Source organism: Canis lupus, chromosome 3, assembly GCF_048164855.1.
Source record: "Canis lupus baileyi chromosome 3, mCanLup2.hap1, whole genome shotgun sequence".
Lineage (NCBI taxonomy): Eukaryota > Metazoa > Chordata > Mammalia > Carnivora > Canidae > Canis > Canis lupus.
Genome location: NC_132840.1, coordinates 72815225 through 72841769, shown reverse-complemented (window position 1 = coordinate 72841769; position 26545 = coordinate 72815225). Strand labels below are relative to the sequence as shown.

General features: G+C 51.2%; 2 protein-coding genes and 1 long non-coding RNA gene across 6 annotated transcripts in view; 1 reads left to right on the top strand and 2 right to left on the bottom strand.

The window, feature by feature from the left end:
* The first annotated feature begins 1976 nt into the window (after window positions 1–1976).
* BACE1 (beta-secretase 1) lies at window positions 1977–25917 on the top strand. Of its 2 annotated transcripts, XM_072822174.1 has the most exons (9): window positions 1977–2324; window positions 15935–16023; window positions 17480–17696; window positions 18186–18323; window positions 19023–19157; window positions 20129–20230; window positions 20585–20734; window positions 20978–21149; window positions 21768–25917. In XM_072822174.1, exons 1-9 carry the CDS (start codon window positions 2064–2066, stop codon window positions 22007–22009), a joined length of 1506 nt encoding a protein of 501 aa, XP_072678275.1. In that variant the 5' UTR covers window positions 1977–2063; the 3' UTR covers window positions 22010–25917. The 2 variants fall into 2 exon arrangements, with proteins under 2 accessions (XP_072678275.1, XP_072678276.1); XM_072822175.1 differs by lacking the exons at window positions 1977–2324; window positions 15935–16023 and adding an exon at window positions 17354–17391.
* LOC140631039 (uncharacterized) lies at window positions 5024–14693 on the bottom strand. The gene is made up of 3 exons (XR_012028725.1): window positions 10795–14693; window positions 7093–7251; window positions 5024–5381 (listed from the first exon to the last, which is right to left on the bottom strand). It is a non-coding gene; the product is annotated as an uncharacterized lncRNA (long non-coding RNA).
* Window positions 18721–26545, bottom strand: part of RNF214 (ring finger protein 214) — a 53609-nt gene continuing 45784 nt past the window's right edge. For all 3 annotated transcript variants that reach the window (XM_072822170.1, XM_072822172.1, XM_072822171.1), the window contains exon 15: window positions 18721–26529. In XM_072822170.1, the coding sequence (XP_072678271.1) occupies window positions 26464–26529 (66 nt within the window). In that variant the 3' untranslated portion in view covers window positions 18721–26463. The remainder of the gene's footprint in view (window positions 26530–26545) is intronic.

Here is a 26545-nt window from a genome sequence, read left to right as displayed (position 1 = left end):
ACTCCCCCCTCTGGTGCGTGCTGTTGTTCTGTAGTCCCTCTCAGGTATAAGTGGTTCCTGGCCTGCTGTATCACTCTGCTGGCCACACCTCAGAACAGACCGTCCGGCATCGCTGGCGACCACTCACTGCACTCTGCCTGCTTTCTAATATTTATAGCACTTGTTTCATGTTCTCATCCTACTGAATTAGCTAGGCTGATCTAAACTACACGGGAGGGGCGCCTAGCTGGCTCAGTCGGGGGAACATGTGACTCTTGATCTCAGGGTCATCAGTTCAAACCTCATGTTGGGTGTGGAGCCTGCTAATAAAAATAAATAAATAAAATATTTATAAACTGTGTGGGAGAAGAGTGGTGATAATGACCTCCCTTTTGCTAAGCCTGACTTTAATGGGAATAAGGTCAGCCTGTTTTCTGTGATTTTGTTATGCCATTTAAGAAGTTCCCCCTTAGGCATGCCTGGGTGGCCCAGTGGTTGAGCATCTGCCTTTGGCTCAGGGTGTGATCCTGGGGTCCTGGGATGGAGTTCCACATTAGGGCTTCCTGCAGGGAGCCTGCTTCTTCCTCTAGTCTCCCTCTGCCTATGTCTCTGCTGCTCTCTGTGTGTCTCTCATGAATAAATAATTTTGTTAAGAAAGAAGTTCCCCCTAGTTTTTATCAGAACTACTGAATTTTAACACCAGCTTTCCACATTTGTTAAATAACACGTTGCTATAATCATACGGCTTTTCTCCCTTAAGCGATTAGAGCTCTGAAGCTTTTTGTTTTAAGCTCTTACCAGTTAATAGACAGACACTTCTCAAAGCGGTGACACTTTGAAGCTGACAGTAGCCATTTACCCTAAGTCTGACTGGCAGCCCAGAAATGAGGATCTTGGGGATGCACAGCATCCGGGGTGGAGGTGAGGACAAGTAGAGAATCAAAGGCATGAAAAGATTCAGGTGAGGGAAGACCCCACCGGCTCTCACCTGCCCACAGATGGCAGGCAGGCTCCAGTGGAGACAAAGGGCCCCTGGGCTCGCCCCTTTGCACCTCCCTTCCGCAGTAAGCTGCCTACACTACCCTTCTACTCCCCGTACTCTCGCTCCCCCACTCTCTGCCCGGCGGAAATCCCGCCCATTCCTTACAGCTCAAATTAAATACCTCCTCCTCCCCTGAGTCGTTCCAGATCCCCCAGATGGCCCCCTAAGTCCCCACTCGGTGAGGCCACACGGCCCCGTAGGGCGCACGTGCATGCATTCTGCTCCCGTGCGTGGCCCCCGCGCCGGGAAGACTGCCCGGCATACAGTAGGCGCTCCGTAAGTGCAGCCTGACGGACCCGCGCCGTCCCGCGCGGCCGGCCCCCCCCCCCCCCCCGGGCGGCCAGGGTCCTGCAGGGCGGACTCCGCCTCGGCAGAGGGCATCCCAGACCCCTCGCCAGCCCCGGAAGCTGGGCTGCCGGCCGTGGGAAGACTACACTTCCCAGCGATCCCAGGGAGGAGCGAAAACCCTTTGGCTTTGACAGCCGCCGCCACAAGCCTTTCCGCCTCCCCGGCCTGCCTGCGAGCCGCGAGCCGGAGCGGGAGCGGGAGCGGGGGCGGGGGCGGGGGCGGGAGCGGGAGCCGGAGCAGGCGGGGGCGGGGGCGGGAGCGGGAGCGGGAGCGGGGGCCGGGAGCCGGGCCTGGCCAGCACGCGCAGCCGGGGGCGCCCGGGCCCCTGCGCCTGGCCCCGCCGCCCGGCCCGCGGGGCGCCGAGAAGCCCGCGGCCGCCGACGCGCCATGCCCGCCGCTCCCCGCCGCCCGGGGGGCCCGCGCCGTGCGCTCCCGGACCGGCGCTGAGGCTGGGCGCCGCTGGCCAGATGTAGCGGCGTCGGGGCCGTCTCCTCCGCCGCCCGCCTCCGCGTCGCTCTGCGGCTTCTCCCGCCCGACCCCCACCGCCTGCGCCGGGGCGGCCGGCGAGGGGCCTGCGGGCTCCGGAGCCCCGATGCCTCGCAGCTCGCGCTCCTGAGCGTCCAGAGTCGGGGGCAGCGACAGGGCCGGCCGTGGTCCCGGAGGGAGCCCCGAGGGCCCCAAGGCCAGGCGCGCCATGGCCCGAGCACTGCCCTGGCTCCTGCTGTGGATGGGCTCCGGAGTGCTGCCCGCCCGCTGCACCCCGCCCGGCATCCGGCTGCCCCTGCGCAGCGGGCTGGGGGCGCCCCCCCTGGGGCTGCGGCTGCCGCGGGAGACCGTCGAGGAGCCCGACGAGCCGGGCCGGAGGGGCAGCTTTGTGGAGATGGTGGACAACCTGAGAGGCAAGTCCGGTCAGGGCTACTACGTGGAGATGACCGTGGGCAGCCCCCCGCAGACGGTAAGGTGGCCGGGCCAGCCCGACCCTCCTTCCTGCACAAGCAGGGGGGAGTGGGGAGGAGGGGGGTGCAGCATGCTGGCCCCCTGCTGAAATGGGCTGGTTGGCGCGGGCAGGAGGGACCGGCGCCCAGGTGTTTCCTCTGGGACCAGGTTGGCAGCCCCAAAGTTCCCGTTTCCCCCTTGCCTTGCACGCAGGGGCTTCCCCACCTCCCTCATCTGACTGCCCTCAGCCCACCCCCAACCTCACCCACACACCCCTTCCATAAGGATTTGGGGCAAGAAACCCTCCAGTGCGGGAGCCCTGCCTGGGGAAGGGTCCAAGCAATAGGGGCCCGGTGAACAGGTGTCAGCCCTGCCAAGCCTGAGTCTCCCAACCCCAGCACTGTGGATCTTGGTCACCCAACCCTCTCCCCTCCTCCGGTGTTCCGGGAACCTGGGCTTCTGACCATCGTTCCCAGCATTTTGAGAACCCAGGAATCCTGGCACGAGTTGGATCAGCCTCCTTCTCCCACTGTCTGGGCTGCCACAGGGACTGCAAAGCGGGGCTTCCCAGCTCCTCCTGACCTCCAGTCCAGCCCTGAAGCCCGGGGCAGACTCGGGCTCCCCCAGCGCCTCCCCTCGCCTCCCCCTCCTCCCCCCCCCCCCCCCAGCATTCTGCACTCCAGCCCCTCCTCCTCCCGGGGCCCCAGAGCACCAGCCAGAGGGGACTAAATTGAGCCTGGGGAAAGGACTAGCCTCAGCCCAGGAGCCAGAGCCCCCTTCTAAGAATGAATGAGACTCCTTCTAAGAGCCAGGAGGCGATAGGCGCTGAGGGAAGGGAGCCTGGCAGCGGTGGAGGAAACACTGCCAGCCCTCTTCATCCTGCCTGTCCTCCGCGGTACCTCCAAGGTGGCTGGTGGAGGTAGCACCCCTGTGCTCCTGTGAGGGGGGGGTGCTGTAACTGCCCTCCGTGCACATCTGCCACTCTGTGGGTGGGCCTGGGCACGGGTGGTGGGGTGGTTCTGTATGTGCTTGTGTGTCACCTTGAATCGGAGCCTGCACTTTTCTGTGAGCCACCCCCCCCCCACCCTGCCCTCAGATCTGTGGGATCTGTGTCCGGGAGGCCTGTCCTTGGGAGGGTCCGTGAAGGTGGGAGTGTGTTTACAAGTAGAGGGAAGAGCCACACTTCTCTGAACTTCTCAGACAGCTCTTAACACCGGATTTGGGAGAAACACCAATCTCCAGCCCCCAGTTACCTTACAGAAGCAGATCTTCCTAGGGCCCTGGCACCCAGACCTACCTCCCACCTCCCAGCTGATCCAAGGCTCTGGTCTGCCCTACTTACCCTTTCTCGTTCCTGTATACCATAACATCCTCCCAGAAAGTCTCAAATCAGTGTGAGGATAGGCCCCTTGCAGCGTGGGGGTGGGGGTGGGGTGGGGGGTTGGTGCTGGGTATTATCAGATAGCCGGGGGACATGGAGACCTCCAACCTTCTCCCCTGTGGTGTGTGTCTGCTACTGATAAGCTGAGCAAGCCCGACTTACACCCTGGGGCATGGACACACAAAGGGGCTGTGGAGCCAGCAGAGAGACCAGGAATTCCAACTCTGCAACTCACAGCTTTTCCTTTTCTTAGTTGTGTGTCCTGGGGGCAAATTAGGCAACCACTCTGAGCCTATTGCCTTGTCTTTAAACTGGGTGAAATCAGATCTCCTTTGCAAGGTTCTTGTGAGGTTTCAATGGGACTGTGTAGGGGAAATCACCCCGACACACAATTGACCTCTAGTAAATGTGAGGTCAGTCTCTGCCAGTTTCTCCGGCCCTGTCTGCCTCTTCAGTGCTATGCAATGAAGCATGAGAGCTTGATGCTCTGGGCCACCACGTTTGATACATATAGAACTAGGGGAACAGGTACTGCCCTTCTCTGGACACCTGAGATAGTATGCACATTCCCCGGCCCGGAAATTGGCAGAGAGTAGTTGCCCAACAAATGTCAGCCCCCTCCCCTTCCTTCCTAGAAAGGGAAAGTGGGCCTATAGTTCAACACTGGCCCAAGGAACCACTGCCAGGGAGCCCACAATTAGAATGACTCTGGGTCACCCTTTTGACTGTGAACCGGAACCAACGCCAGCCAGTCTATACTCTGTAGTGACTTTGATTCTCTCCCCAGCAGTCTCGAGAAGGAGGCCCCTTCTTGCCTGGTGGGGCTGTCGTGAGCACCAGGTGAGAACGAGGTTGGCAGAGTGCTCTCAACAAATAGGAGTAAAACTTGGGGAGCACTTTTTATATGCCAGGTGACTAGGTGCGGGGTTTGAGAGCTGTCCACAAAGAGACAGGAGATAGAGGTTTTTTGCCCATAAGGAGTGTAGAGCATGAAAGTGTGAGTGCCAGTACAAGGTAATCCAGAGCAGTGCTTGAAGGCAGGCCCCCAGACCCTTGCCACCAGAGCCTATTAAAACATAACTTCTCTGGTCCCATCCCAGACCTACTAAGTTAGAATTTCAGGGGTCATGGCTCAAGTTTGAGAAGCACTGATCTGCAGTAGTACAAAGAGTGAGTACTATAAGTGTTCTGGGAGGTAAAATCAGGGAAGGCTTCCTGGGGTAGGTGTGCTGTGAGCATGGTCTTGAAGGCTGGCTAGGAGAGGGGAGGCCGTTCCCAGCAGGGAAATGGCACCTGTCCCACTAAACCATCATTGCACTTAACTCGAATGTCCGCTGCTTCCTTAACCTGGGTCCCTGGGACCAGAAAAAGCCACAACAAATGAGAGAATGAGTCATGTGTGTTTGTTTAGGAGACAGTGAGAAACTCAGTCCAGTTAATGCTACAGGTTTGGGTAAATAGGATAGAGCCAAATTGCCAAAAGCCTTAAATATGAAGCTTTAAGTTTTAGACTTTGGTCGGCAGATATAGGGGGAAGCTTGAATTTATTTGTACAAGGGAATGTCATAGAGAAAGCAATCTTTTAGGAAGAAACGTGAATTTTAGGAAGAATGGAAGTGAGAGGTGCAGCGGCAGCAGTCTCTGTCACCACAGTCCAGGTGTGAGGCACTATGACGAGGACAGCGTATGGCTGTGCTAAGAGGAAAGGGAAGACCAGGAGTCAGGAACGTCACGAGGCAACCAGACAGGACTCGGTGACACTGGTGTGAAGACTGAGGAAGAAGCATCAGAGATGATTGCACGATCTTGATCTGGGGTGAACTGCAGGGTAATAAGACCATTTGCAGGACCAGGAAAGCTGGCAAGAGGCATTGGTTTATCGGTAATAGTATACAAATAAATACTTGTATTTATGGTTGCAGCTTATGGAAAGTTTTCAAATATATTCTACCTAATTTTCCTCTTTACAGTAATTCCTGCAATATACACAAATGGTCTTATCACTCGTGACTTCTAGCAAAAGAAGTGGGGAGTGAAAGTTTAAACAGTTGGCCAGGAGACAGGCCTGTAAGCTGAGATGCTTTGTCACCTGGATCTTTCTACTCTGCCGGCCACCTGCCCATGTGTCTTAGGGGAGAAGAGAGGGTTTATCATGAGCATTCCTTCTCATTCTCCCATGACACCTGCTCATGTGTCCCTTACTACACCTAAGTAGTATTAAAGGACATATTATAACTGTTTTTATATTCGTTTCCTTCCCAGAACATGAAGCTCTTGAGGACAATGTCTTTTAAAAAGATTTTTTTTGGCAGTGTCTTATTTCTCTTTAATATCTCTGATAGCACCAGATTCAGAACACGCACCTAAAAAATGTTGAGTGAGTAGATAAATAAAATGTAAGACATCTAAATAGAACTCTCAATGGGCAATTCTAAGTGCAGTATTGGAACTCTTGGAGGAAGAAGCACTTTCATCCTTTTCCACTTAAATGAAAGGATATCACCTCATTATAATGGGATGAGCATCAGTCTCCAAACCCAGGATACTGATTGTTAGGATTGAAATCTGGTTGTTAGTCAATGCAGTTCAGCAAATGCTTGTTGAGCACCTACTCTGTACAGAAGAGGAAAATCATGTCATCGTCCCAGGGCCTGGAGAGCTCACAGTTTGGTGTGAGACATAGACATAGAAACAGCTAAATATCATACGAGACCAAAAGCATTTGGTACAAAGAGAAGAACAGTAAGTCTTAGAAGTGCAAAAAAAGAAGCAGTTACTACTGACAGGGTGTTAGGATAGGCTTGCTGGAAAAGGTAGCATTTGAGTATGGCCTAGAAAGATGAGAAAGCTTTGCTATTTGGAGAGTGGGGGGAGAAACACTTCATGAAGAGAGACATGAGCTGGGCCGAGAAGCTGGGAGTTGTGGCAAGGATGCTGTGAGGTGGAATGGAGGAGGTTGGGTTGCATTCTGCAGGCAGGTGAGAGTCCCTGTGAGTGTTAAGAAGGGGAAGGGTCTAGTGTAGTTCTGGTTCCAGGGTGGAATGTAGCTGGATAGTCTGGAGCCCGAGGCTAGGACCTCAGTGAGGATACAAGGGCTTGAAAGACGCTGGTGGCAGTGAAGACAGAGAGGAGAGGTCCTCAGAGATCCAGCATTCACATGTCAATTCAACCAGGTGTTCTCTGCTCCTGGGGAGGGAGAGGGAAGAGAAGAGGTTCCCCTCCTCTACAACATCTCTGTTGTATTGGAACACTAAAGGAGCAGACTTTTAAAGCACAATATAGGTCATCAAAATTCTGTGCTTAGGATTCTGCTTTAATTGCAAGGGATAAATACTAGCATGTCCATTTGAGGGGTGAGGAAACCAAGCCTCAGAGAGAATTAAGTGCTTTGCCCAAAGAGACTCACCTAAGGAAAACAGAGCCAGGATTCAAATTCAGGTCTTGGATTTTAAGTCCAAATACTGGGTTCTTTCCAGTGTTCTCCAGTCTGGGAGATTCAGTTGCCTTTGAGGTGCCAGTGGACCATTCTTATTGATGGATGCAGCAACCAGCTGGGCATGGGGATCTGGAAACCAGGAGAGAAGTTAGGACTAGACAGGTAGTCACCTGCAGAGAGGTGGTTTGGAAGCCACTTTAGCAAATGGGCTTGTTCTTTGAGAGAATGGAGGAAAAACAGGGGGAGGGGGCAATGATTAAGGAAATAATATTGAACGTAGACTGAGGCTCAAGGGAGCAAGAGAAAATGATCAGAGAAATAGAAAACTATGAGGATTCAGGGTCTCAGAAACCAAGAAGGGCCAAGTGGTTTTCCACCCTACCATCCGCAAATGGTTTTCACACTGATTTGTGGGATTCTATAAAGGGACCTCAAGGATAAAGGAGGTTAGAAGAAAGGTAAGAGGCAAGACTTGGGACCTTTCACACCTCCCATCACCAAGCCCTCGCCCTTCTCCCTGCCCCCAAATCAGCTTTTATTGTCTTCATATAGTGGAATTCAAGATCCTTCCTTCCTTCCTTCCTTCCTTCCTTCCTTCCTTTCCTTCCTTTCCTTCCTTTCCTTCCTTTCCTTCCTCTCTTTTGGTACTAAAAAGGTTGGAAACCATTGACCTCAAAGAGCCACCATCCAAATTAGACAAAGCAAGATTGGATAAGATCTCACTTCTAAGTTGCCCACCCAGTCCCTGAGACCACAGCTGGCTCCAGGTTGCACAGGGGGCTTTGCTAGAAGTGTCATGCTGTCATTTCACACACTTCTCCTCTGCTTCCACAGGTCAGGAAAGAAAGAGTTCAGCGTCAAGGGTGGCGGGGTCGGGGAAGACTGAGACCTCCCACTAAGGTAGAAGGTCAGGAACCCTTCTTGGTTGAAAATCCAGAAAAAGAACTGTCAGGGAAACTCCCATACCTGACAACAAACTTCCCTTCCCGGAACATCTCTCCTGAGGGCCTGGCCAGTGGAGTTTTGGGCAGGAGCCAGACTATTTCCCCGTCCTTGAGCTGCCCTGAGCTGCCCCTGGCAGGATGGGCCCTAAGGCCTGGGAAGCATTCACTGATGCTCTCCTGCCACATCCTCAGGTGCAATAGCCAGTGGTTGCCAAGAGGGAGGAGGTGCTCCGAGGGGAATGATGAATCAATAGTCTTAGGGGCTGAAGGGGAGCCAGGACTCCTTGGTCTTTTTTTTTTTTTTTTTTTTTTTTTTAAGATTTTATTTATTTATTTGAGAGAGAGTGAGTGAGTGAGTGAACATGAGCAGGGGAAGGAGCAGAGGGAGAGGGAGAAACAGGTTCCCTGCCAAGCAGGGAGTCCCATGCAGGGCTCAATCCCAGGACCTTGGGATCATGACCTGAGCTGAAGGTAGACACTCAACCAATTGAGCCCCCCAGGTACCCCACCCTGGTCTTTTTTCCCAAAGACTCTGACAAAGGTACAGAGCAAACTGGCCAAGCTCCCTGCCTCTGCCACCACAGCCTGTCCTCTTTCAGCAGGTCTCCTGGACTGCTACCAACCTGTGACTAGTCCCCCAGCTGCCCGCTGTACCCACCCTGTGTCCAGGCTGCACTGGCCTCTCGAGGCTTCTAGTGCCTATAGAGTCTGCCAAATAGCACAAGAAATGAGGTGATGGCATCTCCCAGTGGCTCAAACAAGCCTGCATGGAGCATGACCTGGGTGCCCTGGAGGAAACTGGGCCTCTGCCGGAGATCGGCTATCTTTTCAACTGAGGACAGGCCAAGAGAAGATGAAAGCCACTGCAACCTGTGGGTAGGACACAGTTAGACAGTAGGAAGGACTTCTTGTCTGCCAATGAAAACAGGTAGCTGATGGCTGCTGTGAGACCTCACAGACTGGGAGTTCTCAGGGGGTGGGGGAGTCCTGTGGATGCTGCAGAGCAGCCCCAAGAGCCACCACGAGGAGGGGACAGAGACCGAGGAAGTAAAATGTTTCCCTCCTAAAGAACAACTCTTGTTTGTTTTTTTCCTTGGGTATGTTGGAATCCTGCATAAGGCTGATAAAGAGTTCTGCTGCTTTAAAAAAAAGTTTGAAAAACCATTGTCTTAGATCCATTCTTTATGAACAGACATAGACATTTTTTGACCATTTGTATCTATCATCTCATTTGAATAGGAAGCCTTGATAAATTTTAGTTGAGCTGGGTTAGATGCTGAGGAACATGGAGCATCCTGTCTAAAGAGAGGAAGGTACAGCATGCCTGGGTGGCTCAGTGGTTGAGTGCCTTCGGTTCAGGTCATGATCCTGGGGTTCTGGGATCCAGTCCCACATAGGGCTCCCTGCAGGGAACCTGCTTCTCCCTCTGCCTATGTCCTTGCCTCTCTCTGTGTGTCTCTCATGAATAAATAAATAAAATCTTTTAAAAAAACAAAGGGAGAAAGGTGCATCAGATAAGGTTGGGGGTGACCCCGCTGCCTTACAATTCCTTAAAAAAAAACAAAAACAAAAACAAAAAACCCACAGTCCAAAGTAGGGTAAGTGGCACCAGAGAGCCTGCATGTTTCCAGGTATTGATTGTCAGCTTTAGCCTGGAGAGAGAAGTGGAAGGCAGAGATACGTCTAGGGAAGGGATTTCCAGTGGGTCAGCCAATTTGGTCAAGGTGCAGGACCCAATCCCTGGAACAGTAGGAGGCAGGAGCTGTGTACTCTGTTAGCTCCCAGCCACTCCCAGCTGCTGACCTTAGGCTCCTTTTGTCTTTCTTTGCTTCTTTCTCTTGGCCTTGGGCAAGCTCAGTTCTGCAAATATCTACTTAGGAAAGCAGATGAAGCTGCCTCAAGGTTCTGAGACCAAGGAAGAAGTCCCAAATTATTACCAAGAGTAGCATGGTTCTAAGAACCTAGGTGCATAATCCAGTCAATGGCATGGCTGTGGTGGGCATCAGTTATCATCGTCACCATACACAGCCCCAGACTGAAACCAACCATGTGAGACCTTTGGGGCTAAGAATGAGTAGTGAGATTCTGTGGGGTCGCAGGGAACTACAGGTAATAAGGCAATTACTATGAATGCGGCGGTGTTGGGGGGCGTGGGGAGATCATAATGGAGCCCCTGCTGAGGGCTAGGGAAGAATAAGATGATGATGGCACAAACGTGCTCCTTACCCTTGTGGATCTCATAGTGTCAGGGGCAGACAGTACATGAATGAACAAAGTGATCATTTGATAAGTGATATACAAAGAAGCACAGGTGTTACTGACTTGCAGGAGAAGGATCCTTATCTTGGCTGGGGGCATCAAGGCAAGACCTTTGGGAGAAAGGATATTTATCCTGTGACTTGAAAGATGAGTAGAGGTTAGACAAAACAGGGAGAGAATATTCCAGGCATAGACAACAGCATATGCAGAGGTACAGAGATCATCGTGCTTTTGAGAAGCATGAGAAGCATGGTGGGGTCGGAGGGAAAGGGATGAGAAATGTTCACTGGAGTTGACCTATGTTTGGTGAGACACCCCCAAGGACAAGGATTTCAGGATTTAATTCAGATAGCATATCTGTTATCTGATGCTGTGTAACAAACTACTCTGAAACTTAGTGGCTGGGAACAAGAGCCATTCTGTTTTTCAGGATTCTGTGCATTCGCTGTGGCCCTCCCCCAGGTCTTACCTGGGCTCACTCATAGGGCTGCATTCAGCTGGTGGGTCACCGGGGGGAGTGAGACAAAGCTGGGGCTGCTTGACCTCTTTCTCCATGAAGTCTTTCATCCTCAAGGAGGCAGATGGAGCTTCTTCACATACAGTCTCAGGGCAGCATTCCAAGAGGAATCCCCAGTGCACAGGCTCTCATCAAGCCTTTGCTTTCCTCCTTTGCTGGTGTCCCTTTGGCCAGAGCAGTCACATGACCGAGCCTAGAGTTGATCTCAGAGGGGATCACACAGGGGCCTGGATACAGGGGAGTGTGATTCCTTAGAGTAGCAATCTACCATATAATACTTCCTCTCCAAGTGAGAGATGGGAAGGTCAAGGAAATGAAAGGCTAGATGTGGTGTTGGTCAGAGCCAGTGGATTCTTGTCCAGCTGTGTGGCTTATTGTGGAAAATGGATCAAGTTGCCCACTCATTCCAGATGTCAGTTTCTTTCTCTGTAAAATGGAAGAGAGCCTTCCATATCTCAGCTTCAGCTAAAAGGCTTGCTAGATAAGAGTATAAGAGCTCTTCCGCCATTAATTGGGAGGCCCACACAGAAGGAAAGAGACTTCCTCTTTGACAGGAAGAATTAGTTAAAGCCCCTCTCCTAGGGCCCTGGGATAGGCTACCAAGAAAGGTTGGAATCTCAGTAACTAGAGATATTTAAGAGTTGATCTTTCAGAATCTCCCTAGGTTAGTGGACAGATGACTCCTGAAGGCTCTTTTCATTCAGAATAATCTGAGCTATACCTGTCTGCTAGTGAGAGCTGGAGCCAAGACATGTGAGACTTGGGGAACAAAGAGCATACCCAGAACTCACCGTTTCCACATCTATCTCATCACCCAAGATCTGTTGCTGAAAACTCCCAGAGAGCCTGCAGAGTGAAATGGACAGGTGTGCCTTTCCCTGTGGGGCTTGTTAGCACTTCCCACAAAGCCACCTTCCCTCAGAGGACCCCAGAAGCACATTTGTTTATTAAGTGATTGGCTGTGACCTAGCCCCGACCCCAGGTTGTGATCTCTTGGGTATCTAAATACAATAGCTAACAGAGACTCCTGAGACTCCAAGGGATGGAGAAGGAGGTGGCTCCAGGACCCCAATCTACCTGAAGACCAGAATGCCTGGTGAGGGGAAGGCAGGTCTGAGCTAGAGCCACACCTAAAAACACCCACGGCTGGGGAGCCACTGAGGGATCTCTCCTTCACCCAACCAACAGGATAGAGTAGCTCTTTCCCCTTTTCTTTCCTTTAACCGTTAATTTGAGTGATACTAATTGCCAGGCACTGTGATACCCATTAGGGATACAATGGAGATTTTTAAGAAATTAGATACAAAGGAGGTGAGATTCAATGTGAAGTTATAGAGTGACACGTTCTATGGAAGCATTTTAATAAGAGAAAATGCCTGGTCTTTCCCCCTTAGGAAGTAGTCCCTTCTGAGCTTGGACTGCAGGATGATGGGAGATAAGTAGACAGACTTGCCCGCGGAAAGGAAGATGTCTGGGCAGAGCAAATGGCCTAAGGCGCTGTCCTCTGGGGGTTGGACCACAGCTGGTCTGAGGACCTGTGAAGAGGCCTGTATAGCCGGCGGGTAGGGGGCTGTGGCGTACAGGACAAACTAGGCTGGGTGTGCTGGCAAGGCCGGACAGTGAAGGGCCCTGGAGAAAATGGTAAGGCTTTACATTTTTTATTTTATTTTTAAGATTTTATTTATTTATTCATGAGAGACACACAAAGAAAGGCAGAGACCTAGGTAGAGGGAGAAACAGACTCCCTTTGGGGAGCCTGATGCAGGACCCTGGGATCATGACCTGAGCCAAAGGCAGACGCTCAACCACTGAGCCACCAGGCATCCCTAAATTTTTATTTTAATAGCAAAGGAAAACAATTGACACAGGAGGACAACATGGTCAAATTTGAAAAGACCACCATGGCCACAGTGCAGAGAGAGGTTGGAGTGGTCAAGGGTGGACAGACATGCCAAGGCCAGTTGAGAAGCTATTGTGATATTGTGTTGAGCTATTGTGATATTGCCAGTTGAGAAGATATTGTGAACGTGGCCCAGGGGTGGCAAGGGAGATGGTATGAGATGAGTAAATTAAAGAGACTTCTGAGAAGGTTAATTGGACAGGGCTTGATGCGTCGGGTAGAGAGGTGAAGAAGAGGAAGGTGTTAGGAAGTCCCCCGGTTGCTGACTTACAGCACAGATGGATGGTGACGCCATCCACTGATGCAGGGCATGGGGGAAAAGGCACTTGGGCGGGGCCATGGAAGGTCAGCTTTGGACATCCTGGATTTGAGGTATCTGAGAGGAAGTTTGCTCTGTGCTTCTGGAGCTCCAAGGAGAGGAAAGGGCTTGGGGCTTTGGGCTAGGAGTGCTGGGTGACAGGGGTGATATTTGGAGCTGCGGCCGCAGGGGAGGTGATGAGGGAGAGCAGTGTCTGCGAGGAAGAGGCCTGCAGCCAGGCCAGAAAAGATCTGGCCAGAGATGTGGGAGGACAACCATGGGATGGGGGGAGGCAGGGAAAGGCGTCTCTAGGAGGAAGGAGTCCTCACAGTCAGAGGAGAGCTGATCTGAAAAATGTCTTGTTATTTGGTGACATGGAGTCTGGGGTAGCTGTAGTAAGGGCTGTTGTATTGTGGAGGGAGGGGCAGCAGAGAACTGGGTGGGAATGGGTGGAGGAATGAGTGGGAGGTGAAGAAGTGAAGAAACGAAGACAGCTTGGCTGAGAACTTTGGTTGTGAAGGAACTGGAGGTGGAGGTGAGATTAAAGAAGGTTTTTTTTTTTTTTTTTAATGGAGACACACGAGTATTTGTAAAATGCCAATAGGAAGAACCCAGATCAGGGTGGGGAGCAGTCCGAATGGTGGTGGATCTACCTGAGGGCCAGGGGTGGTTCCCAGGGTTGGGTACCCACCCAGGCTGGGGAGGGCCATCTGAGGGAAAGGATGGGCCAATGGGCAGCAAGGACTGGCTGCGGAGATGACAATGACGAGGTCCCATCTGACAGCCTTTGTTCGGAGCTGTAAGAGGCCAGGCTCCCTCCCTAAGGAGGTTTGGCTGTTTCACCACCAGACTCGCCTCTTCCAGGCTGCCCTTACCTGCCCTGTGTCGTGATGGGTGGTGGCCCAGCCGCTTACAGCCCCCGCCCTCTGACAGGCCTCCACGGGGAGCAGGAAGGGGAGAAAACCTGCCTGGAACTTGAGTAAGAAATGTTGGAAGGATGGACCAGGAATCCCTTCTCCCAGGAGCCAGGAGCACTTTGCGAAGAGCAAACAAGACAGTTGGCCATTTGCTCAGGAGGGAATCTCAGCTGTTTATTTGGTTTCCCATTTTTTTGTGGTGGGTAGAGGGGGTGGCAGGCAGACAGGCCTGAATTCCGGGTTGGGAGGGTACTCTGGGGTGGGGGTCATGAGGCCCTGGGCATGATCTGCTTAGAGGTGGAAGGGGGAGGCCTTCCCCAGCTGGCTGGGGAGAGGCTGGGCCACCTGCTAGGGAAGGAGTGTTTGCAGGAGGGGAAAACAGTGGGGAGGCCTGGACCAGCTGGGACCTCGGCAACAAAGCCCTGCACCAGAGCAAAAGGTGGTCATGTTTCCGTGAAGCCAGCGAGGCACACATCTCAGGGATCCCTCCGTCGCATAGCTCTGGGGACCCTCTTTGGGGTCCAGTGATAGTACGGACCCCTGTAAGAATGAGGCCAACCCCAGTGCTGGGAGCAGAGTCCCTGGCACGTGGGGGAGGGGGGTGGGGAGGAGGTGGGGAGAAGCCTTTTTAATCATTAACCTGGTTGAAACCTGAACTGCTGTGCCTCCAGCTCTATTGATTGTGAAAGCACAGAATCTGGAGCTAGTGGCTGCTCAGAGACCCTGGAGAGGGCCAGGGGAGAGGTAGGGGAAGGGCAGGGAGGGTGATGGGCACCAGGCTGAGAGGGGGTGCTGGGAAGGAGGGGGGGCAGGGTCAGAGGGCTGGGGCTCTCGTGAAGAGGTATTGTCTTGGGGGGGGACCCAGGAGGAGGCCAGGAGGAGGTGCAGTCCGCAGAGCCACATGGACCACTGAGAGCAGGAAGGAGCGGAGGATCTGGCAGGGAGGAGGAAACTGAAGCCCAGGGGAGCACAGTGACTTGCCCAAGGTGACAAGGTCAGAGCCTGCACCAAAACTGAAGTCAGCTGACTTCACTGCATGGAGGACAGAGGACACAGGGGAGCATCTGAGCTGATGGGCACGACAAGTCAGCAAGAGGGGGTTGAATGAGGGTACGGAGCTTCTGAGGACACGGGCATTTCCTCTTCTTGCCTGTGAGGATACTACTGGCATTCAAAAAGTGGCTCTGGACTGAGGGAGGGGGATCAGGCCATCAAAGGAGAAAGGAGGGTCAAGAAAGAAGAAATGCTAGAAGGAGCTGCACAGCAAGGAACATGGGGATGACACCTGTCCGTACTCATTTAGCCCAAACCCAGGCCCTGACAAGATGGGTTTTCACTGCGACATCAGAGTGGGCTCCTGGCTCCCAACTATTCTGACAGTAGAACTCATAGGCCCAGGTCACCTCTGAGACCGAAGGGGAGCCTTTCGTGGGGAGCAACATTCTGGCAGGCAGGGTCAGAAACGTGTGGGCGCCAACACGCCATCCTGGTCCCCGCAGCGTCCCTCGCCAGTGCCAGCTCCTAGAATAGCATTTCTGAGCTGGACGAGGATGCGAGCCCAGCTGCCCGCTGGGTGATATGCTTCCAAGGAGGACCAGAGAAGGAGGGAAAGGGCAAGCTCTGCAGACAGAATTGGACAGGTACCTGAAGTGAGTTAAGGGCAGTCTGATGGTAGAGAGAAAGAGGAATGAAAACAACACACACACACAGATAATGTGGCTCTGACGGCACAGAAAATGCTAGGATTCCAGAGAAGACAGGAGCAGACACAACACCATGCTGAGGATGTCCTAGGACGCTACATTCTGTCTGTGGTCATGGTCATAGCAGGTGCCAGGCTGTCCAGTCCTGCACCCTAGAAGCTTCACCCTGGACATTCCAAGGGGAGACTGTGTTGCCGGTGGCGTGAAGAACAATAAAGGTAGTGGGCCCAGAGCCTCGTGTCGATAACATCTTTTTCTTCCCTTTCTCTGACAGCTCAACATCCTGGTGGACACAGGCAGCAGTAACTTTGCAGTGGGGGCTGCCCCCCACCCTTTCCTGCATCGCTACTACCAGAGGCAGCTGTGAGTCCTGGGCAGAGCTAGAGGGAAGAACTCTTCCCAAGGATCCAGGGCCCAGAAGAGTCAAGGGAGGGCTTCGGGGAGAAAGACTAGCTTCTCGGATCCTTTCCAAGACAGAAAAGTAGAGAGGGGGGATTTGAGGAGGTAGATTATGGGAAAGGGTAGGCTGAGGGGCCACCAGGGAGTTCTTGAGTACTGAGACAGGGCAGCTTCCTTGGAGAGGGAAAGGAAGAGAGGAGCCCCAAAGCTCCCAGAGCAATCCTAATGAATTGCAAGGCATGGAGACAGCATCCCAATCCTCTCCCCCACACAGTGGCTCTCAGGTTTCTGGTGAGACCAGTGAAGTCTAGGTGGAGCAGACTGTGTGACCCTGCCTTTGCTGTGCTCTCACCCAGGGGCTGCTCCTGGTGGCATTTCACAGTTCAAGGGAGTAGAGGAAGAGCCTTCCATACGCCCCACTGCCTGGACCATACCAGGGACCAAAAGCTAAAATGTCTCCCCGTACCACCCAGAGTTTCAGCAGCGGGATTTAGCAAACTGGTAGAAGGCAGGGTTGAAGTGGGTTTTTAAAAGGTAAGAGGCAGAGAAAGATGATGTGGGAGCCTCCTTAGCATAAAAAACATCTAATGTGTGAGGTGTCTGTGTGTGGAAAGCTGTGAATAGAGGCTTCAATGGCATTCTTGGACTTCTAGGCAGATGCCAAAGCCACCTGCCACCATCTTCTGTCGTCCCTATCTGAAGAGAGCAGGCAGGGAGTGGGGTGTGGTGAGGACCCGTGAAAGGGATTTGTTCCAGCTCCCCCCCCCGCCCCCCAACCCCCCCGCCCCCGTCCCCATCCCATCACTGCCCCCTCCCTGGCACACACACAAATAGGCCTGGTTAGTGGTGCAATGAGACACAGGCAAAGGTGTCATGTGCTGATGGGCATGTTCCATACAAGTGGTGTGTGATACTTACCTGCTGTGCTGAGATGCTGTGCCAGTTCTTTCTTTGGAAGAACTTGCTGTCGAGGTTCCACATTTACCCCGCCTGGCACTTTCTCTACCACTCAGATGGTACCACCGGGTCCCAAGGCAGCGAGAGTCAAAGGCTCCTTTTCTCTGGAAGCCTGACGGAGCCGGGGGGAGGAAGAGATGCCCACTAGCTGTCCCTCGGTGGCAGTGGGCACAATACACAAAGCCTAGGCTTGTTCCCCTCAGGCCCTGAGCTCAAGATCAAGGGATAGAAGCTGTGGAGACAGGAGAGGGAGCCCCAGCAACAGCTCCCCTCAGCTGTTTGCAAGGTTACTTTACATTCTATTCTGGGTGATTGATCTGGGATGTTCTGCTGAGCAGCCTAGAAGCATCTTATGTGGGATGCCCCTGAGATAAGGTGAGGCATTGGAAGTAGGTTAGATGCTAGGGTTCCCCTGCCAGTTCTTGCGGTCACGCCTCCACAGACCTCTGCCTCCTCTTCACAGGTCCAGTACATACCGGGACCTCCGAAAGGGCGTGTATGTGCCCTACACCCAGGGCAAGTGGGAGGGGGAGCTGGGCACCGACCTGGTGAGCATCCCCCATGGCCCCAACGTCACTGTGCGTGCCAACATCGCTGCCATCACCGAATCAGACAAGTTCTTCATCAATGGCTCCAACTGGGAGGGCATCCTGGGTCTGGCCTATGCTGAGATTGCAAGGGTAAGAGGGGCAAGGCCTGGCCCTGGACCGTGTGTCTGCACAATGCATACTGCGTGTTCCTGAGAGACAGGCTTGGAGAGAAAGGGAATGGACTAAGGGAGGGAAATAGAGCAGCTTAAAGGATTTGTTAACGGGGGTAGCATGGCAGTCTCTCATCCCTGCAGAGGGCAGGACTATAGTGAGGGACGCTGTGAAAGATACAGGATTAGGCTCTGGTTTCTACCTAGATCTTAGGAATAAGGGAGCCCACTCACCACCCCCAAACCCCAAACAGGTTAAGTATACGGGGGATCGAAGATTCTGCAGATCTTTCCTGTTTGCACTGCCAATGTCTCTTGCTAACCCTCTCTCTGCCAAATCTCAGTACTTTAAGTCTTTCCCAAAAACATCGCCCAAGGTTTTGCTTTTGCCTTCCAGTTAGGCAGGAAGCTGGCCTCTTTCCACTGGAGCCCTCTGTGAGGATTCACTCCTTGTCTCTTTCTGCTACAGCCCGATGACTCCCTGGAGCCATTCTTTGACTCCCTGGTAAAGCAGACCCACGTTCCCAACCTCTTCTCCCTGCAGCTCTGTGGCGCTGGCTTCCCCCTCAACCAGTCAGAAGTGCTGGCCTCGGTTGGAGGGAGCATGGTGAGTAGGTCCTAGGAGTGGGGAGGTTCTAATACTGGACAGAGGGATGGGTACCATCTGCCTCCCCTCCAAGGCTACACTACAGTCTTGGGCTGCACTACTTAGAATCAAGAGAAACCTCTTTAGGCTCCCCACTTGCACTTTTCTTTTTTCCATCCTTTTCTTGCATTATTCCAGAAAGGATTCCAGGTACCTATGGTAAACTTGGAAAGGATGAGATTAGGGAACTTTAAAGGAAATGAAAATAAGACCTTTCAAGTTAAGATGATTCAGTTTGATGAGCAGAAGGCAGAGATGTAAGGAGTTTAAAAGTCTATTTATTAATTAATTAGGACAACTGGTGAATGGTTCTCCATCTCCAACACGCAGAGAAAATGAAACTTGTAATAGAAGCAAATAATCATTCATTTAACATTTATTGTGCCAGTTTAGTTTAAATAACTTTAGATTGAGGGCTGTGAGACTCTGAAACAAATAATTTAAAATCCTGTAAAGTCTTCCCCTGACATATTCTTAAGACATTTAAGAAACTACAAATCACTCTGGGACAGGATATGATTAGAAGCAGGAAGATGAGAAAGGTGGCCTGTAAAGGGCCTTGCCACCAACCCAGAAATCTCTGATCCCATTGCTTGCTCTCTGGGTGACTTGCTGTCCCACTGTGCTGGGATACTGGTACCTGCCTCCTTTTGTCCCTAGATCATCGGGGGTATCGACCACTCACTGTACACGGGCAGCCTCTGGTACACACCCATCCGGCGGGAGTGGTACTACGAGGTGATCATTGTAAGGGTGGAGATCAACGGGCAGGACCTGAAAATGGACTGCAAGGAGGTAATGACACCAAGGGGGACCAGGGAGAGGTAAGGGGGAGGCAACATAGCATGAGGCGAGACCCTGAGTTATGAGGTTGGGAGGACGAGGCCAGAGGAGCAGGACCTGCAGAAAGGGTTGGGAGCTGAACCTAGAACAATCAGGAGCTTAAAGGTAACATAGCGGGACCTGAAGTTTGGGGGCTAGGGACAGGCAGGGCATGTACACAAGGACCTTGTGGCTTATGGTCTAGTAAGGGAAAAAAAGCATGTCTGGACTCTAGTCACTGCCTTGCTTGATGGCCTTGGGCAAGTCATATGCGAGGCAGTGTGCTATGGTGTAACGGAAGAGTCCAGCTTGGGACTTGGAGAGACCATGATTTCTAGCTCTGCCATTTACTAGCTATGTACCCTCAGGCAAGTTACTAGGTTGTGTTTCAGTTTCCTCATCTGCAAAACAGAGGGAAAAACAGCTTTTCCAGAGATTGTGGTGAAGACAGCGAAAATAAATAGTTCTTCTAGTGCCTGGCACACAGCAGTACCCAATAAATGGCAGCTCAACCATCTGGGTCTTCCTCACCTGGATTCTTAATGTATGTTACATGAGAATAGATATAAAAGTACTATGAAAAGTTAAAAGCACTATACAAGGTATTTTATGTTCAAGATTTGGAGAATGACTGCCCAAGCGAAGATACTAAGAGTTAGCATTTACTGAATGCTTCCTACGTGCCGGGCACCATTCTAAGCACTTCACATGTATTCATTTAATCCTTATAACTTTTTGAGGTAGGTGCTAGTATTATCCTCATTTTAAAGATGAGGAAACTGAGGCACAGAGGCTGAACAACTTGCCCAAGGGTAAACTCCTAAGAGAAGTGCCAAGCCAGGATGCCACCCCAAGCAGTCAGATCCACCCTTCTGATTCCAGCCAGAGCCTGGCATCAAAAAAGGCTTTTGACTCTTCTCTGTCTTCTCCATTCTCCGTCCTAGTACAACTATGACAAGAGCATTGTGGACAGTGGCACCACCAACCTTCGTTTGCCCAAGAAAGTGTTTGAAGCTGCTGTCAAATCCATCAAGGCAGCCTCTTCGGTCAGTGGGACTCGGGGCAGGAGTGTAAGAATGATACAGTGTCAGAGGAAGTCTGTGAAGGTCACAGCCCTCAATGAGACCCAACTTATCTACCCTTAGATCCTTCTACTTAAATGTCTTCAGAGCGAGTCTCTTTGATGAGCCTTGGCTTGCTCATCACACAATTCCCCTGGTGCAGAGTTTTGGTCTCACTCTCCAGCTCTCTTTCCCTAATTCTTGGGTTTCCGTGTGCCCTTCCCCAGTTTGGATATTCCACGGAAAAGCAAAAAGGGCCCAGGAAGTGTTACCTGAGGCAGGAGAAGTGAGACGGTGGAGAGGCGGTTTCCTCACTGTTACCCTTTGTTGCTCACACAGACGGAGAAGTTCCCGGATGGGTTCTGGCTGGGGGAGCAGCTGGTGTGCTGGCAGGCAGGCACCACCCCTTGGAACATTTTCCCGGTCATCTCCCTCTACCTGATGGGCGAGGTCACCAATCAGTCCTTCCGCATTACCATCCTTCCTCAGGTATGTCTCGAGCCAGAGTCGGTGGGATCCCAGGAAGACAACACAGTGTGCATGGGGAGACAGGGCCCAGACGTGGCTTCCCACAGTGTGGAAGACAAGAAAGGAGTGTCCCATAGCAAAAGGCATCCCTGCAGGCCTCAGGGATGGCAAAGGAAGAGGGGCCTGAGCGCATAGATACCTAGAAGGCAGAAGTGAGGTGAGAGCTGGAGCAATGAGGACATTTCCTTCTCTGCTTGTCCTCAGCAATACCTGCGGCCAGTGGAAGACGTGGCCACATCCCAAGACGACTGCTACAAATTCGCCATTTCACAGTCATCCACGGGCACCGTAATGGGAGCTGTTATCATGGAGGGCTTCTACGTTGTCTTTGACCGGGCCCGAAAACGAATTGGCTTTGCCGTCAGTGCTTGTCATGGTAAGAGAGCCAGGGAGGAGGGTGTGGGTTCAGTCTATCCGTGTTCTCACTGCCCAGCAGTTAGGACACCTGGGCCCCTGGCAGGCTGGGAGGTAGTCAGAGTTGCCTTGAGGCAGAATCAACACATTGTGTAGAAGCTAGTGTCCATGCTCATGCTGTGCCCATGTTGCCAGGCATGCTGAGACCTGTGTGAGTGGGTAACCTCTGCTGGAGACCCAGAGCAGCAAGAGCTGCCTCGGCTGCTTGGGAAGCTCTAGATCCACAGGCAGCAGGCTGAGCCTGCAGTGACCCTGTCAGCTACTACATGAGGGTGGCGGGGTCTTCCAAGTAGTATTGGCAGAAGCACGTGAGTGTATTGGGTATCCACGGGGCTTTTTTGGTCAACTCAGAAGACTGACCTTTAGGTATCATTCCATAACCACATGGTTATACAGGAAAGGGTTGTTGCTGGGAGGAGAGACATGCTTCTACCTAGCAAGGCTTTTCTGGCCTGCTCCTAAATCTCTTCAAGGAAAGAGATGCTTGGCTAATTGCAAGGCCTATCAGGAAGTTCTTTTTGTTGCGTGACCCAAACTGGTGACGATGAGAGCTGCCCAATCTCGTTTGCCCTTTCTCCAGTGCACGATGAGTTCAGGACGGCAGCAGTGGAAGGCCCGTTTATCACCCTGGACATGGAAGACTGTGGCTACAACATTCCACAGACAGATGAGTCAACCCTCATGACCATAGCCTACGTCATGGCTGCCATTTGCGCCCTCTTCATGCTGCCGCTCTGCCTCATGGTGTGCCAGTGGCGCTGCCTCCGCTGCCTGCGCCATCAACATGATGACTTTGCCGATGACATCTCCCTGCTGAAGTGAGGAGGCCCATGGGCAGAAGACAGATTCCCCTGGACCACCTTTGGTGGTTCACTTTGGTTACAAGTAGGAGATACTGATGGCACTGATGGCCAGAGCACCTCAAGACCCTCGCCTGCCCACCAAATGCCTCTGCCTTGACAAAAGAGAAGGGAAAGCTGGCAAGGTGGGTGACAGGAATGGCACCTGTAGGAACCAGGAGAGGGAAGAAAGAAGCATTCTGGTGGCAGGAATATTCTTGGTCACCTCAAGCCTGAGTTGGGAAATTCTGCTGCTTGACACTTCAGCCTTGAACCTTTGCCCACCATCCCTTTGGGTTGGAGAATCCAACCATTCTATTCTTCTTTTCTTAGTTCCAGAAATAGTGGCACCACAGCCAAGTCACCCCAGTGTGCGTCTCTCTGCGGTACCCTGGCAGAGAAAGGGCCAATGTTGTTTCCCTGCTGGCCAAAGTCAGTAGGAGCAGATGCACAGTTTGCTATTTGCTTTAGTGATAGGGGCTGTATAAACAAGCCTAACATTGGTACAAAGATTGCCTCTTGAATTAAACAAAAAATAATGAGACTGAATATTTGTACAAACGGGGGCGGTTGGAAAAGGAGAGGAGAGGGAGTGCAAAGACAGGGAACAGCTGGGATCAGAGCTAGAAAAGGCAGAACCATGACCACTTGCCAGTCCCAGTTTCAGACTGCATCTCCAAGATAGAAGCACATCTTGTAAGATGGGTGTTGCTTCCCGATGTTTTCTTTTCTGTGGTTGTAGCCTGACCAAAAGTGAGTTGGGAAGGAGGGCTTACCTAGCCAAAAGCTCTTTTTAACTCTCTTAAATGAAACGTGCTCACTAAGAAGTTCCATCTAACAAATGACTTTCTACCTTAATGATTCCACTTGTCTCTACCTGAACCCTTTACTCCACAAATGATAAGGTAACATTGACATTTCCCACCCCCACCCCAGCCCCAGGTGCCCTATGAAAAAGCAACTGGAATACAGCAAAGATCGCAGGGCCGGGCTTGGTCTTCCTGCTTCCATGTCCACCCCTGCCCCCCAAACCCTATTCCTCTGGAGCGCTGCAGCTGAGGTGCTAGGAGGGCTAGACAGGAGACCCCCCTCCCTTACTTGACCCTTAAAGGCAGAATCCTCAAGATTCACTCAACAGGTATCGGTTGATGCCTTGTGCCTCTGCCTGGATTTCTTCCTGTTCAGCTCTAAGTAGTAGTAAGATCTCCTTGCGATACAGAGCAGTGTCATCGCCTCCTCACCCTCTCTAACGTCCCCTCCATTAACCTGGCTGAGGCACCCCACAGTGGCACTAGTATTATACCCAGTGTCAGAAATGCAGGGCTTTCTGGCTCTAACATCAGTTGCCTTCAGTAACAAGGCTGCTGGAGCAAGGCTGGCAGCCTCAGGGCTTCCGTACTTCCTTCACCACCAGAGTCCCTCAGGGGAGGCCATCCTTCTCCCCTATCCTGCTCTCTCCTCCCCACTCCCAATAGTATTTGGTACCCAGGCTGGTTCTTGGGCTAGGTAGTAGGGACCAGGTTTGTTTCCTCCCTATCAGTTCTAACACAATCAACTCTGATACCAGTGTTAGTGGAAGACCTGATTCTCCTAGTAGACCCACCAGGTCCTATCACTATCTTATCACCACACTGCTTCCAGGTATGGGACCTGCCGAGTGTGGAAATACCTGATGAGGGAAGGGAAGGGAAGAGACGAGGAGGGCCTCTGGAGATCCTGGCCTTGGCCAGCTGCCCACAAGCCATAAACCAATAAAATAAGAATATTGAATCACAGTTCTTTATCTGGGTTCTCTTCATTCCCCTTGCACTTGGTGCTGCTCTGGCTGACTGGGAACACCCCCAACCACAAAGACTGTCAGAAGACTGGAGACTCCGTTTTCAGCTCAGAACTTACTGTGTAAATAAACTTCCAGAATTGCTACCATGTAATGAAAACGCCACAATCTGCTTTATAATTTCTATCCACGTTTGGGAAAACTGGCTTTTTCCCAGCTCTTTCCAGGGCATAAAACTCAACCCCTTCATTAGAAAGTCCCACTGTCCCTTTTTCTTTTTTTAACTTGTACTTATTTTTCTTTTTGCAGTTACTTCCTTTCTACCCCGAAACTATTAACTCTAAGTGTAAAAAAAAAATCTTGACAACAGCTTCTTGCTTGTAAAAATACGTATTATATATCTCTATTTTTAAAGTCAACTCCTGAAAAGTGACTGTCCCATCTCTACTCACTGCATCAGAGGCCTTTCCTGTCGGTCTGCATGGCTTCTACCCCTGCAGGCCAGAGGCAGAGGGAAGAGGGAGAACAAGGGTGGCCAAAACTTAAATGTTGCTTTCTGACTATTCCTGAACAAGACAGAGAAAAGAGCAACAGTGAGGCCCCAACTCCCACTCCCACCCACTGCTCCCCAAAACATCTGTCCTCTTGCTTTAGTTGGCTTTCAAGGGGGCTTTTACTAGGAACCCATTAAGCCCCCCTCCCACTTCTTCCTTTCTTCTCTCTATTCTCCTTTGGCTTCAAAGATGTGTGGAAAAGAAAGAAATCAGCCTTTATATCCATTCCTAATTTCTATATATTGAGGGGATACTGAAAAAAATTGCTGGTTGTCTAAAGGCTACTGCCAAGCTGATGAGAGAGAAAATCTTTTGGTTACAAGAGAAAAACTGATTCCCCTGAATGAAAAGAACAAAGGAGCTGATCTTCCATTTTGCCACATTTCCATTCATGATAGCTACCAAACTGGAGACATTAGTATTTCATTAACCAAAGAAAGTGGGTCACCTGACCTCTACAGAGGGGAGAACTCAGGCCATTTCAATCACCCTTCCAGATGCCAAGGAGCTCCTGGGAAGTCCAGCTCCTGAAAATGATGCTAGTCAACAAACCTGGGCAAGTAAGGAAGGCAAGAGAAGGGATGGACTACATCTAAGAGGGTGATAGGCAAGGAGGAAGGACAAAGAGGGAAAAGAACAAAAACAGAGCAGAGAACTTAATTGGATCTGAAAGGGAACAGTACTGCTAATGCTAGTAAGCATTTCCAGGTCCCAGAATGGGCAAAATTCAGCAGTTGGTAATAGAATGATGTCCTTCTCCTGAAACTAATTTTTTTAATTAACATTTCGTTTTTCCTTGTTTAATTCCAAAAGAGAAGGAAGCTGAAGCCATTTCCTATAGGAGTAAAGATAAAAAGATAGGAAAAGATTCAAAGCTCCCATAGATTCACAGCTTTCACAAGTATAAACCTAAAAACCAGAATGCTCAATAAGCAGAAGTGGGAAGACGTTCTCATTCTAGATAGCTATCTATAGAACAAATGACTTCTAAATTTGAAGTTCAACCTCCCTTCCTTTCACTTTGGCCTTCATTTTTCCCAGGACAGAAACAAGCCCCGCCCCCCCCCCATCATTTTCTTGCTTCAAAGTTAAAATCCGGCATCCCAAGATCACTCTGCAATTAATTTTGCACAGACATCTCCTCACCCCAGTGCCTGCCTGGAGCTCACCCAAGGTCACCAAACAACTTGGTTGTGAACCAACTGCCTTAACCTTCAGTAGGGAGGGAGACTAGCTGACCAGGAGACTAGAAGTGAAGGGGAAGAGGTAAGGCCTTCATGAGGTTGGTCTGTCAGAGCTTAATCGGAAGCCAAGTCAGTGGCAGCAAGGGATGGCCTGGCCCAGGAAAGATCTGTGGGCTGTGCTAGTTTCTAAAGAGAGGACTATCCAGAAAGTCAGATGGACAGAAGTTTGCAGGGGGCCTGGGGAAAATGGGACCCAGTCATATTGTTATTCTTGGACTGTGAATTTTGCTGATGTAAAACAGAATATTCTGTAAACCTAATGTCTATGTGCAAATAATGAGCGTTAACACAGTAAAATATTCAATGAAAATTCCAACTATTAGGGTTACATTTTTTTTTTCCTCAATCAGTCTCATTTCATCCATTTAGAGTCAAATGGCTAGAACAACACTGAGGCTTCCATAGGCTTTCAATAAGCAAGGCATCTGGCTGGACAGCAGGTGAGCACCAGGGTTCAAATCTGCACACAGGAGCCTTAAGAAAATGAACTAGAGGCTGAGCCAAATCAAAGCAGGATGGCCTTAGAGCAACAGCAGCTTCCTAGATGGTTTTTATATTGTACTTGAAAACAGCCCTAGGTAAGAATATCATAATTTCAAGGGCAAACGCAACATCATCTTACCTACAATCTGCATCCCCCAAAGGAATTGCAAGGTGAGGGGGAGAGACCATTTCTGCATAATATACATACTTTCATTTACGAACATTTGGATACAGACTTTCTATACACACATTACCTATATAATAAAAATGTACATAGCATGAGTATAGGTCACTGTATAAATATAGAGTTTTAGAAATCTTGAACCCGCGCTTCCTGTTCACATCAGCTTCTCCTCTTCTTCCTCCCCAGTCAGGTCCGTCATTTAAGAGTTGGACAAAAGGGACAAGTGTCATTTGTGTTGGTCTGGGCCCAGAATTTGATACACTGGAAAGGAAGAAAG

What these genes read in the sequence shown, in the direction of transcription:
- BACE1 (XM_072822174.1), top strand. Translation starts at nt 2,064, where the DNA reads ATGGCCCGAGCACTGCCCTGGCTCCTGCTGTGGATGGGCTCCGGAGTG. An exon ending in CCTCGGTTGGAGGGAGCATG is followed by an intron (nt 18,324 to 19,022) that starts GTGAGTAGGTCC and finishes TTTTGTCCCTAG; the next exon opens with ATCATCGGGGGTATCGACCA. An exon ending in TGCCGTCAGTGCTTGTCATG is followed by an intron (nt 21,150 to 21,767) that starts GTAAGAGAGCCA and finishes CCCTTTCTCCAG; the next exon opens with TGCACGATGAGTTCAGGACG.